At 51.8% G+C, this 15,048-nt stretch overlaps 3 protein-coding genes across 3 annotated transcripts; 1 reads left to right on the top strand and 2 right to left on the bottom strand.

The window, feature by feature from the left end:
- Nucleotides 1-1,662: 1,662 nt before the first annotated feature.
- Nucleotides 1,663-2,663, bottom strand: GUITHDRAFT_156369 (hypothetical protein). The gene is made up of 4 exons (XM_005819238.1): nucleotides 2,493-2,663; nucleotides 2,306-2,429; nucleotides 1,888-2,098; nucleotides 1,663-1,795 (listed from the first exon to the last, which is right to left on the bottom strand). The coding sequence occupies exons 1-4, from the start codon at nucleotides 2,513-2,515 to the stop codon at nucleotides 1,752-1,754; spliced, it is 402 nt and encodes a 133-aa protein (XP_005819295.1). The 5' UTR covers nucleotides 2,516-2,663; the 3' UTR covers nucleotides 1,663-1,751.
- A 3,989-nt stretch (nucleotides 2,664-6,652) lies between these two features.
- Nucleotides 6,653-7,906, bottom strand: GUITHDRAFT_121523 (hypothetical protein; the record flags this gene model as incomplete). The annotated part of the gene is made up of 1 exon (XM_005819237.1): nucleotides 6,653-7,906. The coding sequence occupies one exon, from the start codon at nucleotides 7,904-7,906 to the stop codon at nucleotides 6,653-6,655; it is 1,254 nt and encodes a 417-aa protein (XP_005819294.1).
- Nucleotides 7,907-13,791: 5,885 nt separating this feature from the next.
- Nucleotides 13,792-14,802, top strand: GUITHDRAFT_82418 (hypothetical protein; the record flags this gene model as incomplete). Its single annotated transcript, XM_005819236.1, has 1 exon — nucleotides 13,792-14,802. The coding sequence occupies one exon, from the start codon at nucleotides 13,792-13,794 to the stop codon at nucleotides 14,800-14,802; it is 1,011 nt and encodes a 336-aa protein (XP_005819293.1).
- Between the last annotated feature and the right edge of the window lie 246 nt (nucleotides 14,803-15,048).

Raw genomic sequence — 15,048 nt, 5'->3', positions numbered from 1 at the left:
ATCTCCTGGTCTGATATTGATTGATTTGATCTGGGGGGTCGAAGTCCGGTGGTTTGATGGAAGTGAATAATTGACAGCTTTTGCAGAAGAAGAGGATCTTTGGTTCTTTGTTTTCCTGACGTCTGTCGTACAGCGGAATCATTCTTCCCTTTGTTTGACATTCAGCCCGTGCGCATGTTCCGTTCAATGTACAGCCGTTCACTGCAAAGAAGGTTGCCGTGTGGGTTTCATCTTCGAGGTCTCTTGCCAATCTCATGGGGATGAATTGCTCGATGTTTTTGTATCCTACTAAGCGCCACCCTCCTGGCTGCCCCCGGGTGATCAGTCCTCGGATGATGGGTACGATCGCGTGTGCAGGCGCCAGAGTTATGCACATCTTTTGTGGTGCCTGGTTTCTCGCCCCGAGAGTCTCGACGTGTAGCATGGTTTGATGTCTTGCATTCCAAAAGGTTTTGCTTGATTCTTTGGAGCTGCTTTGTAAGAATGTTTCGATTAACGGGTTCAGTTCTTGAAGATATGCTGTCTCCGGCTGTTGCAGCGCTGGCTGGAGATCCCTCCATGACGTAAGTTCGATTGTATTTGGGTGGCACTTCTCTGACAGTTGACTCAGCATTGGGGCTTTGGGCTTAAAGTCTGACTTCTTGCCCATTGCATTTTGAGACTCTTTACTCCCTATCGTCCCCAAGCGTCTTCTTCGTTCGTCGCAAGTTTTCAGAAATATCTCTTGGTCCTGTGCTGCGCAGATCTCTTTGAATTTGGTCATTGTCTCTCTTATTTCTGCGTGTAAGCTTGACTCCTTGTGTGCCCGATCAATAAAGTCGGGAATTTCTGATGCGCTTCTCAGATCCCTTTGAAGCTGCTTGAGTTTCCGTTTCAGATCCATCTGAATCTTAGATGCATGTCGTTTACCGCCTGAGCCTCGTAGGGGGATTTCCTTGGTGGGGAGGGCTGTTGTTATCAGTTCGAGAATGTCCAAGTCTTGGTGTAGGGCTTTTGCCGCTGTTATCTTCTCATCCAGTGCTATTGCCCATTCTACACCTAATCTTCCTGATAACTTGTCCATCTCGACCACCCTTTTCTTTCGTCGAGGAATTGCTTCTCGATCTCTCCTTTGCGGGAGAATTTCAATCTTTGGGATGGCTTGCTCCCCCTCAGCATCGAGCGAGCTCACATTCACTACGAGTGCTCTGTGGTCGACGGCAGCTCCTATGATGCAGTCTTCTGCGGTCTGCGATATCAGGCTTACTGTGCGAGATGGATGATGGAAAGCAAAGATATGATCCAATTTCGCTTGGTGGTGACCCTGCTTGTACCATGTGGAGAAGGTGAAGTGTGTGCTGCTTCTGCACATCTTCTCGCAGGTGACTGTCTGGACTCGCCCAAGCTCATTTAAGACTTGCTCCATTTTCTCATCTGCACGGTGTACACTCGAATTGCTTCCGTATCCTATTCTCATGGGGATCTCTGGATGTTGTCGAGATGCATTGAAGTCGCCTCCGATGATGATGAGCTTGATGTTTGGGTCTGGCTTGAGCATCTGGCTTAGCGCCTTCCACATGCTGTCTTGTTCCCCCTCCTCCGTCGCCACTGGCATATGAATGTTACACAAAAGTATGTTTTCTTTTTTTCGTGAGATCTGTAAAACTTGTATTTTTTGTCTGTGTGCCCCCTCCAATGCTGTACCATTTGGCGAGGAGGGGGGGCGCGGGAGAAGGTCAGCATGCGCCAGTATCACAAGGCGTAGATCACTCTTACCCTTTCTCCCAAACCCTGTACCCTTGGTCATAAACATTCGGTAACATCCCCATTCTTTCTTGATCATCATTCGGAGATCTGTTTCCTTTTTCTTACCACGCCCCACCCTGACTTCCTGCAACATGACAATAGATGGATGATACTTCTCAATCAAATATGCCAGGATGTGTTTCAGCACGAATTGACTGCATCCATTGACATTTTGAGAGATGATGTTGCCTGGCGCGTTGTCCTTCTTGTGGGTTTCCACCCATGCTGAGTGCACTGACCTATCGGTGGTAGCCTCGTGTGCGTTGCTGCTTGCTGTTAGGATTTGCTCCTCCGCCTCCGATGCCCATTGAAGGTGGGACGCGTACCTCTCTTGCATCTTCGTTGGGGCTGATGGCTCCTCCTCCCCCCTAGTCTCCTTGTCGTGCTTCGAGTTTGTCTCTGCGTGCATGTCTGGTGGGGGGGAAGGTGGCTGGAGTGGAGAGACGGGGCATGGGGCGGGAGGTGGTGGAGGGGGGTATGGCAGGATGTCCCCCTGTGCTGACCTGTCTGGTATTTGCAGGGCCGCTCCGTCTTTCCATCTCTCCTCTAGCCATGCATCTTCGGCTACCTGGGTCATCTGAAGCTCGCCTGCGCGTTTTTGGCCATTCTCTCGCCTTTCCATCTGGTTAGGTCTACGTTCCATGGTGAGCTTTGCTGCTTGCCATTCCTTGTAGCCTGTTTCTTGCGCGTGTTGTAACGCTCTGCAGATGCATTGGATCGTTTCTCGCATGTGAACTTGTTCTAGACCCCCTCCCCAGAGCCCATCCAGCAGCAGGTGCCTTGTTCTCACGAGCCATTGTTGGTGTGGCGGGACGCCTTGTTGCCTACCTATGTTGAAGATATCGTGTTGTTGCGTCTGCTTTCGTGTCTTTGCGATCAGTAGCAGATGCAGTAGTACAAAAATTCCGCAGTTGTAGCCGTCCGTTTGTTGCAGTCCCGTTGACACACATGCCCTCCATGCCTTGTCGTCTTGTTCTTGTTGGTCGCTAATTGCCTCGGTGATGATCGTCGCCACGAGTGATGCTAGGTCCATTCGCTGTGCGCCCCCCAATTGAAACTGTGCATCCCTTTGACTTCTGACTGTCCCCAGGTCTCTCTCCCCGGCCGTGTTGAGCGAGTCGACGATGTGTATTCTTTTTGTGTTGACATCTGCCACGATTAGGATCCAATGATTGCCGTTTTCTACGCATGGGAATAATAATGGTTGATCTGCTCCGGCTAACAGTCGCTTTGCTCTCCTTGCCCTTCCCTCCTGATCTCTCAAACCCGCTACTATTCTCGGGAGAACAATGGTCCCTCTCTGCAGCCCAAATTGGTTTCTAGTTTGCTCGCTGGCATACCTCGTGCCTTGGAGCCATGCTATTTGAAATCTGTCTTCCGCTGGTTCTAAATTTCGGTTTACCTCAACGATTAATGCCTCCATAACGTCCTCAGAGAGAAATCCATCTTCTCCTGAGTTGAGCAGCGCCGCTGCTCCGTACTCTCTATTGTTTTCCCGTAGACTCCAGGGGATCTCCCCTATCAAGTCGAATGTTTGTATTTTTCTGTTTTTTGGATTTTCTTTGTCATTCTTTTTCTCACCTTCTTGTCTCTTTCTGCTTGATTCCACCACGCCCTGGTGCCCACTGTCCCACCTGCCCTCTCCTCCTCCTCCTGCTTCCATTAGGCGTCAAGCGGCGCGGTTGGGGAGGAGTCAAGCGACATCTCCTCCACTTCTACCGCTCTGCTCCCTGCTTCGGGTGCATCTTCCACTCGCGCGTCTTCCATCTGTATCTCACTGCTCAAAACAAGTTTCAATTCGTTTCTGTCTCCCAGCATTCCTACGAGGGAGAGCGCCGTTTCCTCCAGGAATTTATTCAAAGCAATGAAGAGAAGGTCAGTTTTCAAGGGCTTCTCCTCATTTGGTGCGAAAGCGCTGCTCTTACGTTTCGCTACCTTCCACGTATGCTTGTCTGCAATCACCCTGACTCGTTCACGTAGTCGCTTGCTCACGGCATTCTCTGCCGCGTTGGCACCCTTATCAGCCCACTCTTGTAGCGTGGGGAAGGATGCATTTCCTGGGCTCTCCGGAGCCATCTCTTGCACCGCGTCATCAAGATGGAGTTGAAGCTGCCCTTGCTGTTGCAGCTCGCTCCTAGTTAGGTCAGCAATAGTTTCCTTAAGTTCTTCGACGACCACGTCCGTTCCCGCATCTGGGAAGTTGGTTTCATTGATAATGGAACTGTTCCACACAGTTCCCTCTGCTCTGGTCCCCGTCGTTTGTGACCTGGCCTCAGGGTTAGACTGATCGCGAGTTGCCTGAGGCGACACTTTGAGGTTCAGACTGCTCGCTGTCGTTTGGATTTCAACTGTGCCTTGCCAGCAGAGGAGCTGTGTGGGGAATTCAGCCATCATCTTTCTTGCACTACTTTCACTGCGTAGCCGGAGAATGATACCAGACCCATCCCAGATCCCTGTTTCTGGATCGCATTGGAGGTGGATCCGTTGGAGATCTTTTTCCACCTGTGGATCAAAGCAAGCGACAGCCCTCCGAATGTTTCGGATGACTTTTGCTCTGCCCGTTTCGTCACTTGCGCAGATTTTTTCAATCTCATTTCGGGAGAACTTCCCTGACGGCACAGGAGAGGAGATTTGTACCGAGTACAGCATCTCTGCTCCCGTTGCCATTGCCGTGCCCTCTTGTCGCACCGCATTCTTCATATTCTTGTGCAGCGCCGTTGCTTCCATCTGCACTGAGAACCATTTCAGTATTTTGTCATTCTCTGAGACCAGTCCCAAAGTGACTCCTGCACGATCCTTTCCATGTCGATCGAATGCTTGAAGAACGATGTCCGCTGCTTCAAGGCTCGAGCACGTTGCGATCCAGTCGACCTCTCTGTTCTGGTTGACTGTTTCTATTCCTACCGCAGCGAACACCTTCTTTGGCGGTAGGTTCCTCTTGGGGGGGAGGTTCACTGTCATTCCCGCGTTTGGGATCAGATCAATGATCGCTAATCCCTGCTTCAGGCATAGCTGCCTGTAGATCTCACATATGTCACCTGTGCTCGAATCGTTGAGCCTCAGGAGTTGGGCCACCTCAGCTAGGATTCCAACTCTGCCCATGTTCTCCTTCTTTGGCCGCATCTTGAACGAGATCGGTGGGTTGGCTGCTGGGTTCACTGCTAGAATCCTCCTGCCTGCCACCTTGAAGGTACCCTCTCCTTTCCAGAGTTTCTCAGCCGCCTCATTGCGGACAAATGTGATCACTGCTGGGATCTCCGCTGCCTGCACAAGGTCAGGCTTCAAGGGAGCCTTGAAGATCAGGCTCCTGCTATCTTGCGTCTGATCGACGATCAAGCCTTGCTCTTCAAGCTTGAGGCATAAGTTTTCCACCTGTCTGGAAAAGTATGCAGGGATCCCAAGTACCTTCATGGTAATCGTCTGCACATTGGTGCCCTGATCATCATATGATCTGGCCTCCATCTGCCTTTAATAACCGGCGCTGCCTGAAATAACCGGCGCTCTAAACCCTAAACCCTAAACCCTCCATGCCTTCACGGTGACGAGGGTTCAGCAAAGCTGCATGTCTGACTGATGGCTTCGGCTAAGGCTTCCAAGGATATCTCTTTGGCTTTCAGAGCTTTGCTCGTCCTGCTTTTGGGGTTCTGCCTTGCGAAGTCATCCAGTCGTCGCACAAGCTCAGCTGGTGACGGCATCGTTCCAGTTTCCGTCTGCCTCTTGAGGTAGCTGGAGGTACGGTACTGCACGATCTCGTCAGGGTTCACAATAGATATTGGCCACATGTTTCGGAGCATTCTCAATGGTTTCCCAAGCTTCCGTCGTTCCTGGCGGCTCTTACTCCACCAGCGCAGGGGTACCGCAGATCTGCATGCCGGGAAATCTAAACCCTAAACCCTAAGCGAGAGGTTTGTATAAACTATACTATACCTAAACTATACAAACCTCTCGCTGCGCCCTGGCGGCTTCCCCTACACCACGCGGCGTGCAGCCATGGTGCCTGAAATAACCGGCGCCTCCTAAACCCTAAACCCTTATCCGAGTTCTTACAGGAGTCCGGGCCCTTCGCGGCCGCCCTCCCCTCGGGCCGATTTTTTTTGCCGAACCAGTATGATAAATTTCCACTCAGTGACCAATACCCCCCACCCCCTACTCTTAATCTTGAAGAGGTGGGGTACTCGATGCAACCGCTCGATGGGAGGCTGCAGCAAGGGGAGGGGAACGCTTCCAACGCTTCCCGTGGGCCGTTTGGGATGCTTCTTGCATGCTCTGACCCCCATTCGGATGTCTTGAAATGGGATTTCGGGGTCAGATGTGACATTTCTGCACGCTAGCCCTGTTTTACTAGGTAGTCGCTGATTTTCTGATGAACGCATGCGCACCCAATTTCTGATCTCGCGATGCAGGCTCATACGTCACCAGGACGCAAGACCAGCAGAAGCTCGTGGTTTTTTGTGAATCTCATGCGAGTTTTGGATGATTCTTTGCCCATGATATGTGAGAGGCTGCGCTGCAGGTTCATATGAATTCATAGGAATTCAAGCCTAGACGGGAGACTGACGGGAGCCAGCCTGGCAAGCAGGAGAGGACGAGAGACTGACAGGAGCCTGGATGGGAGCCAGTCACTAGTAGGAGGCGAGCGGAGATTCTGTGGAGGACAGAGGCGGGAAGCGGCTCATAGGTTATCTGCATGCTTGTATTGATTCTAAAATTGCTGCTTCAAGGGGAGATGATGCACGGCCCCCAAGCCTTAATCACTGTGCATCACCTTGCAGCATAGGCATAGGCAGGTCAACCTAGCTGACTACAACACTAGTGACTCCCTGCCGTCGCTTGTCTCAGCTTGCCACCACAGCGTCATGGAATAAGGCTACCTAACTGCCAGCACACTGCTCCCTACAGTAGCCTGCCACCACTGCAGTGTCAGGTCCTTGAAGCCCACCCACCGGATGTGCTGCGAGAGCCAGCCGGTCCTCTTCCTGCTGTTCATCGTCACCGTCACATCCTGTGGCTCGTCGGAAGCTGCAGGCCATCTACCCTGGCGCACAAGGTGCCGCTCTAGAGCTATGTCATAGTCCTCCCCGCTGATGTAACCGAGGGAGCACTTGTCGTCTAGAGCGTCAAGGGACGTCCAGTCGTCAGGGTTGTCCTTTCTTCCCACGATGAACAGATGACGGAAGGACCTGCGGATGGACTTGATGCCGAAGGTCCTGTCACCACTCCTGCACGAGGACGACTTCACCTCCAGCGGCTCTCGGCACAGCGGCAGAGGTTCACCCCGACTCGACCCGCTGACCTGTCTCTGGGGCCCAACTATGATACACCCGTCGCTCTTGCCATGCAGCCCACCTGCCTGTGCAACGTCGATCAGAAGCTGATCGGCAGGGATGCCGATGCTCAAGGCCTTCAGTGCCAAGGGAAGCTTCCCGGCAAAGTCTAGCGAGTCCCGCCTCCTCTGCGACACTTCAATCCGCATCTTCTCCTTCAAGCCCTGGACGTAGCTTGCGTTCCCCACAAGGCGAAGCAGATTCGAAGACATCAAGGCTCGCAAGATTAACTCGTCAACCTGACCTTCTCCATCTCGACACCGCGGCTCATGATCTGTGTCCAGGCACTGCAAATCCCCTGCAGCGCCGTACTGTGAGCTGCCAACAACGTGCACATCCGATGTCATGACATCATCGGCCACTGAATCTGCACCCTCTCCCGCCGCCGGACAAGGCAGGCGAGGCTCCGAAACATCAGGCCGCTTGGCTACAACAGGAGAGTGTAGCATGGATGTCTCCGCTGCCCCCGTCATCTCCGATGTCTCCGCTGCCCCCGTCATCTCCGATGTCTCCGCTGCCCCCGTCATCTCCGATGTCTCCGCTGCCCCCGTCATCTCCGATGTCTCCGCTGCCTCCGTCATCTCCGATGTCTCCGCTGCCCCCGTCATCTCCGATGTCTCCGCTGCCCCCGTCATCTCCGATGTCTCCGCTGCCCCCGTCATCTCCGATGTCTCCGCTGCCCCCGTCATCTCCGATGTCTCCGCTGCCCCCGTCATCTCCGATGTCTCCGCTGCCCCCGTCATCTCCGATGTCTCCGCTGCCCCCGTCATCTCCGATGTCTCCGCTGCCCCCGTCATCTCCGATGTCTCCGCTGTCTCCGCTGATGGACAGCAAGGCGGCTGGCAACATCCGCATGATGGACTCGCTTCATCCTTGCAGGTGCGCAGGGGCACGGTATGACCGCAACAGAACGGGGACGGTGGAAAACTCAACAAGGCAGGCCAAACCATCCCAGGGAGCAGGAATGTGTGTGTAGGAAGAAAGTGACCAAGGCATGAGGAAGGGAAGGAGGAAGGAGAGGCATGGCAATGGAAGGAGGAGCCGGGGCAAGAACAAGAGGAAGAAGGAGCATGGTGATGGAAGGAGGAGCCGGGGCAAGAGCAAGAGGAAGAAGGAGCATGGTGATGGAAGGAGGAGCCGGGGCAAGAGCAAGAGGAAGAAGGAGCATGGTGATGGAAGGAGGAGCCGGGGCAAGAACAAGAGGAAGAAGGAGCATGGTGATGGAAGGAGGAGCCGGGGCAAGAGCAAGAGGAAGAAGGAGCATGGCGATGGAAGGAGGAGCCGGGGCAAGAGCAAGAGGAAGAAGGAGCATGGTGATGGAAGGAGGAGCCGGGGCAAGAGCAAGAGGAAGAAGGAGCATGGTGATGGAAGGAGGAGCCGGGGCAAGAGCAAGAGGAAGAAGGAGCATGGCGATGGAAGGAGGAGCCCGGGGCAAGAGCAGAGGAAGAAGAGCATGGTGATGGAAGGAGGAGCCGGGGCAAGAACAAGAGGAAGAAGGAGCATGGCGATGGAAGGAGGAGCCGGGGCAAGAGCAAGAGGAAGAAGGAGCATGGTGATGGAAGGAGGAGCCGGGGCAAGAGCAAGAGGAAGAAGGAGCATGGCGATGGAAGGAGGAGCCTGGGCAAGAGCAAGAGGAAGAAGGAGCATGGTGATGGAAGGAGGACAGGTGTGGGGGGGAGCAGCCGGGACAAGAGGGGGGGGGGCAGCCGGGACAAGAGGGGGGGAAGCAGCCGGGACAAGATATCTCCCTTAAGATTGAAAAATTGTCCACCCTACCCGTACGAAAAAAAACCTTCCGTCGAGTGTGGTGGAGCAGGTGGTGGAGGTTGAGGTGAAGGTGGGGACAAGGAGCTGGTGGGTAGGGGCATATGCGTTTGAGACTAGGAAGAGATATAGAGAATATCGATGATAGGCTAGGTAAAGTCTCCCCTTGCTACTAATTTTAGTGGGGTCGCTTGGGAAAACATGCCGGAACTGCGTTTCGCTCATCCTTGATTTCAAAATCTTCTTCGATATACACACCAATCTTTGAAATATTGAACAATATATTCAATACCTTTCTTAAGATTGAAAGGTTGTGCACCCTACCCGTGCGAAAAAAACCTTTGTCGAGCCAGTCGAGACTGATGTCAACATTTAAATGGGGGTGGGTGGTGAGCACCTGTGCAACGTTTGGTTGTACCACCTCAAACACCTTCGCTCTCTCACCCTCGTTGAATGCTACTAGTGTCTCACTTATAAAATCGAATCGTTCTCACCGGCATGATTCGAGTCCCCTGCCTCCCTCCTTCATTCGACTACCCCTACCCGCTATTTGCCTACATCCCCAAATCTCCACCTACCCCACCCTCTGTTCTCAACCTCCGCAATGCCGTACAACTGCTCTAATTGCCAGGCAAGGAGCAGCTGCGATGAGATGCTGTTACCTTGAGTGACATGTTTGATGATGGAGATGTTTCCTTTGCTCCCCCGCATCTGATCCTTCCATCATTCAACTCCTTTCTTGGCGGCTCCTTCACTTCCTCATAACACTTTTTTGACCTTCTGACTTGTGTTTCTCCAGATCGTGATCGAATATGATACCAACGACAGCACAAAATGCGTAATTTGAATAGCTTCCAGTAGGCGTCACCTGACTTTGAGTGTTTTACGTTCTGCCGTGAATTGCAATGTTGTTATTCGGAAGGCGGTAAGCATCAGTCTGTGCAGCATATGCTCAGAGGACGATAGAGACTGACATTTGGTTTTGCAATTTTGTTGGTTTGTCATCCGTCGGGTCGTGACTTGGGCTGGATAGCTGGTAAGTAACGATGATGAAAGATGCGGTCAGGGGACGATATGGCTGACATTTGGTTTGCTTTCTTGTTGGTTTTTGCTCGGATGGACCATCGATGATGCTGGACAGTGGGTAAGTGATGACAATGAAACATGCGGTCAAGGGACGATTGGCTGACATGTGGATTTGCAAATTTCTGGGATTATCGTCGGTCGGGTCGTGAATGTGGCTGGATAGTATGTAAGTAACAATGATGAAAGATGCGGTCAGGGGATGATTGGCTGACAAGTATTTTGCAAATCCCTGGTTTTTCCTTGCTTGCATGGATTAAATTCGTCTTCATAGGGAGTAAGTGTCATATCATAATGATGTGCTCAGGGGACGATTGGCTGACATGTACTTTGCAAATCTCATCGCTTTTTTGCTCGGATGGATGAAACTTGGGTCTGGATAGCTGGTAAGTGACGAATATGAAAGCTGCAGTCAGGGGACGATTGTCTGACATTTATTTTTGCGATTTCCTTTGTTTCCTGCTCGAATGGATTGATCATGGGTCTCAACAGCGAGTAAGTTATGATAATGAAAGACGCGGTCAGTGAACGATTGGGCTGAAATTTTTGGTGCATTCTTCGGTTTCTCATCGGATGGGTCGTGTATCGGGCTGGATAGAATGTAAGTCACAATCAGAAATACGCGCTCAGGGGATGATTGGCTGACATGTATTTTGCAAATCCCTGGTTTTTCCTTGCTTGCATGGATTAAATTCGTCTTCATAGGGAGTAAGTGTCATATCATAATGATGTGCTCAGGGGACGATAGGCTGACATTTTGTGTGTATTTTGGGGTTATCTCATCGGATGGGTTGTGAATGGGGCTGGATAGTATGTAAGTAACAACGATGAAAGATGCTCAGGGGACGATAGGGACTGACTTTCTTTTCAATTCTTGCTGCTCTTTCGTTGCTTGGATGGATGAAATCGGTCTGCATAGGGAGTAAGTAGCATTATGAAACATGCGGTCAGGGGACGATTTGGCTGACATTTTCTGTGTTTTTTCTTGGTTTCTAATCGGATGGGTTGTTGATTTGTCCGGACAGTCGGTAAGTGATGATTATGAAATATGCGGTCAGGGGACGATTGGCTGACGTTTTCCGTTTATCTTCTGGACTTGTCATCGGATGGGTGGTGTGATGGGGCTGGATAGCTTGTAAGTAATATCTCGATTGAAACATGCGGTCGGTAGGGATTGACATTCATTTTTCTTTTTCTGGTATGTCTTGATCAACGAATGGCGACATCTGGTATGGATCTACTAGTGCTGCGTAAGAATTTGACACCATCACATATCTTCCTGCTGATCTGACCTTGTTGTGATTGCATTATGCATTGGGAAACTCACAGAATGTAAGTCATCGATGATGTTTCAAAGCACATGGTCTTTAGAGGTTTTGTTGGTATTGATTGGTTGACTCAGTGCTCCAAATCTCGAGGATGGTCCGACTATGAGCAGGTGTATGATTGGTTTGAGTGATGCGCGTGAGTCTCCTGTGACGTGTGCTCTTGGTAGTACGGGTGCAGACATTGCAAGGAAAAGCTGCAAGAGGAGGAGCGCAAGGAGAGGGAGGAGCAGCAGCGCAAGGAGAGGGAGGAGCAGCAGCGCAAGGAGAGGGAGGAGCAGCAGCGCAAGGAGAGGGAGGAACAAGAGGAGCGGGAGCGTTTCGACCACGTGGACAAGTGCAGCACCCTGCGATCTGCGGTCAAGCTAGCCAGGCGTCATGGATCATCCGTGGGCTCGGAGGGTTCATTGAAGCTATCACTGCATGACCTGACAGAGAAGATATGCAGCCGTGAGCTCGCCTCAGGAGAAGGGGCCTACGGATTGCTGCTTGAATTGGTGGACATACTGAGCAGCAAGGGGCACGAAGCGTACGTGCGTATGCAGCAGGCTTGGAGGCAAGTGCGGTCGTTGCAGGATGAGCTTGATGCTGCGCAAGCTGAGGTCATGAGGGGAGGTACGGGCATAGACAGGAGGAACAAGACCAGGGCTAAGCTGATACGGGAATCTGACGAGCTGGTTGCGTTAAAAGGTGGTTCTAAGGCTTGCTTACTGGGTTACAGGGAGTCGTTGGAGAAGATTGCAGGCAAAATCGAGTCGTTTTCAAGGTGCTTTGCAGCAGATTCAAGCTCTTCAAGCCATGGACAGCAAGCTGCAGGCTCATACTGTCCTTGTACAGATGATCTTCGACAGCAGCTACAAGAAACAAAGTCGATGGTATCAGTGTGGGTTGAGACCGTGAATGGGAGGCTGGCATCTGCAAGGGAGGAGAGGACAAAGATCGCAATCCGATATGCCGACAGTTTACGTCAGCTCTCTTGTATGCTGGATGGAAGCTCCACTGGGTTGAGCGTCGACGATACGAGCAAGTTGGAAGACGCTCTGCCGGAGACGCACATGGCGCTTGAAGCAGCGTTTGTGTCCGAGGAGGAAGTGTGGATAGACAGCTCTTTGATCGAAACGTTTCCCCTAAGCATGTTGCTTACAGTTCAGAAGAAGGCCTTGTCATGGGCAGAGTCTGTGCTTTTCGAGTTGGGTCAGATATCAGACGTAGAATCATTGGAAAGGTACAACAAGGTGTTTCAGAGCTTAGAAGACCCGCAGCATTTGATCAATACCAGGGCAGAGCTAAAGAAGACTATTGAGTGCCTGGAAGACGAGCTTTTTGATCATAAATCTGACTTGGAAAGGTGCAAGAGGAAGAAGTTAGCGTACCAGGAGGTTGAGGAGAAGATAGATGCGGTCAGAACAAACCTCTTGGCAAGCAACAAGGAGCTTGAGAGGATGGAGTCAACGCTTTGGAGCATCATCTGTCACTATCCTGAGTACAGAAATGAGTTGAAGGAAGAGATGCAACTCGAGGCTGGTGCTGCTATCAATGATTTTGTAATCGATCATGAGAAGATCGACATGTTTCAAGTGGTAGACCGGCTGTCGCAACTTGGGCAGATGGGGGCCAGACACAATGTGATGGTCGTCAAAGAAGGAGGTGAAAAGTATGTCATCAAAGAATACAGCATCTCGGACAGCGAGAGAGGAAGGAAGCATTTCCTGCGAGAAGCAAGCATCTTGCGTCGCTTGGAGCACCCGTACATCATGCAGCTGAGCAGTGCTTTTGTGGAGGAGACGAACGAGCATGGGCTGATGGTCTTGAAGGGATACCTGAAGATGCCATTCCTTGTTGGAGGGACGCTTTGGATCTGGATGCAGGATGTGAAACCGAGTTACCAGCAGAAACACAGGGTGCTGATGCAGTTGCTGCAAGGACTCGAGAACCTGCGCCAGAACAGGATCATCCATTGCGACATCAAGCCCGGAAACATCATGATGACTTCCAAAGAAGAGGATGCAGAGCCGAAGATTGCAGACTTCGACGTGTCCAAGGAGCAGGAGGACCGTGCTAAAGACCTGGCAGCGACAGTGACCACAACTCTTGCCGTGGGCACGCTGAACTACATGGCTCCGGAGCTGATCAATCCTACCTCAAGCACGAAGAAAGTTTCGCACAAATCAGACATGTACTCGTTTGGCTTGGTGATGCTTGAATTCTTGACAGAAGCTTCAACAAGCGGGTCACAGCGCAATCAAACCACGGCATTGCTGTCGGGACTTGAAGACGAGGCAAAGAATCTTGTTTCTAGACTCATCGATCCTCTTCCGAACAACAGGCCTTCATCAGCTGAGGCTCTCACACATCGATACTTCAGTCATGCCATGATACTCGAGCGCGAACATGTCGACAAAGAGCGTACTGCCATGCGCGAACAGCAAGATCGACAGCTTGCGTTGCTTGTGAGCAGGCAAGATGAGCTTGCAGAGAGGGAGAGGGACATCAATCAGCGCATGGAGCGCATGAACCTTGAAGAGAGGCAGCTGGTGAAGCAGCAGCGAGAGCTGATCTCGAAAGGAAAGCAACTTGAACACGACGCCAAGTCGAGGAAGGAACAACTGCACAAGGAGAAGGCAGAGCTTAGCCAACAAGAGAGGCTTCTGAATGAGCAAAAGCGTCAGGTGCAGTCGGAGCTGACGACCTTGAGCAAGCAAGAGGCCGAGCTTGAACGAAAAGCGAGAGATTTAGAGACAGAGAAGCTGCTTCTGGCACACGATCGTGCCGTACTGAAAGCTCCCTACTATTGGCAGGGTCGAGCAAGCTCCGCGAGCACGGACATCAAAGTCGACGTCACACGCGAGTGGAAGGACAAGATACAAGAGCTCATGACATCGACATGTAAGTCGCAGTACATCGGCCAAGGAAGAGACAACTTGGGATTGAAGCATAAAGGCTACAACGTGGAGCGGGTCTTCCGTATAGAGCACTCGGAGTTGTGGTCGGCATATGCCCTACAGCGAAAGGCTACAGGCTACCTCATGATGCTACAGGGCAAACGACACCCCAAGACCAAGGTGAGTACGTGGAAAGATTGGATGAAAAAGTCTCTCCTTCAGGATAAGACCAGCAACGAGGTGTTGCTGTTCCATGGCACCAAACACGACATGGCGGATGTTATCTTGAAGGCTGGGCTTGACGAGCGGGTCTGCAGTCTAGAAGGCTTGTTTGGAGCTGGGATCTACCTGGCTGAGAACTCGAGCAAGAGCGACGAGTACTGCACGCCAGACAGCCGCGGGATCTGTCGTATGTTTGTGGTGCGAGCTGTGCTGGGGACGCCTTACGAGGCCCTGCAAGCGATGAACAACGCGAGGCGACCACCAGTAATGCCGGGCAGTGACCGCCTGCATGACTCAGTGATTGGGGTGACACAGGATACGCATCCTTCAGCGTTCTTGCAAAAGTACAGGGAGTTCATCGTCTACGACCGGCGACAGACATACCCTGAGTTCCTTGTTGAGTTCCGTCGAGTGTAGGCTTATGCTTATTGCGAATACCCGATTTCGTGGACAGTAGCAATTGTTTCCAAAGAGTCATGGACGTCAGTCAAACAGGATGTCAGAGAGAGAAAGCATCAAGAAGACGAATGCTTGGAAATCTCTCCATCTGTTTCTCAGCGAGAAGAAAGGAAGCGCTTGGGCTTCTATAACTGCTTCATAAACTCTTGTGGAAGAATGATCACGCCAAATCATCGCTCCTCCATGTCGCCTTTCCATCGTTCC

This window comes from Guillardia theta (assembly GCF_000315625.1).
Source record: "Guillardia theta CCMP2712 unplaced genomic scaffold GUITHscaffold_236, whole genome shotgun sequence".
Classification (NCBI taxonomy): Eukaryota; class Cryptophyceae; order Pyrenomonadales; family Geminigeraceae; genus Guillardia; species Guillardia theta.
Note: the sequence above shows the minus strand (reverse complement) of the source record. Positions and strands in the feature narration are given on the sequence as shown.

Coding starts and splice junctions, on each gene's coding strand:
- GUITHDRAFT_156369 (XM_005819238.1), bottom strand. CDS start 2,515: ATGCGAGAAACGATCCAATGCAT. Junction 2,430..2,492: donor CGAGAAACGATCCAATGCAT/CTGCAGAGCGTT, acceptor AGCAAAGCTCAC/CATGGAACGTAGACCTAACC. Junction 2,099..2,305: donor GATGGAAAGACGGAGCGGCC/CTGCAAATACCA, acceptor TACGCGTCCCAC/CTTCAATGGGCATCGGAGGC.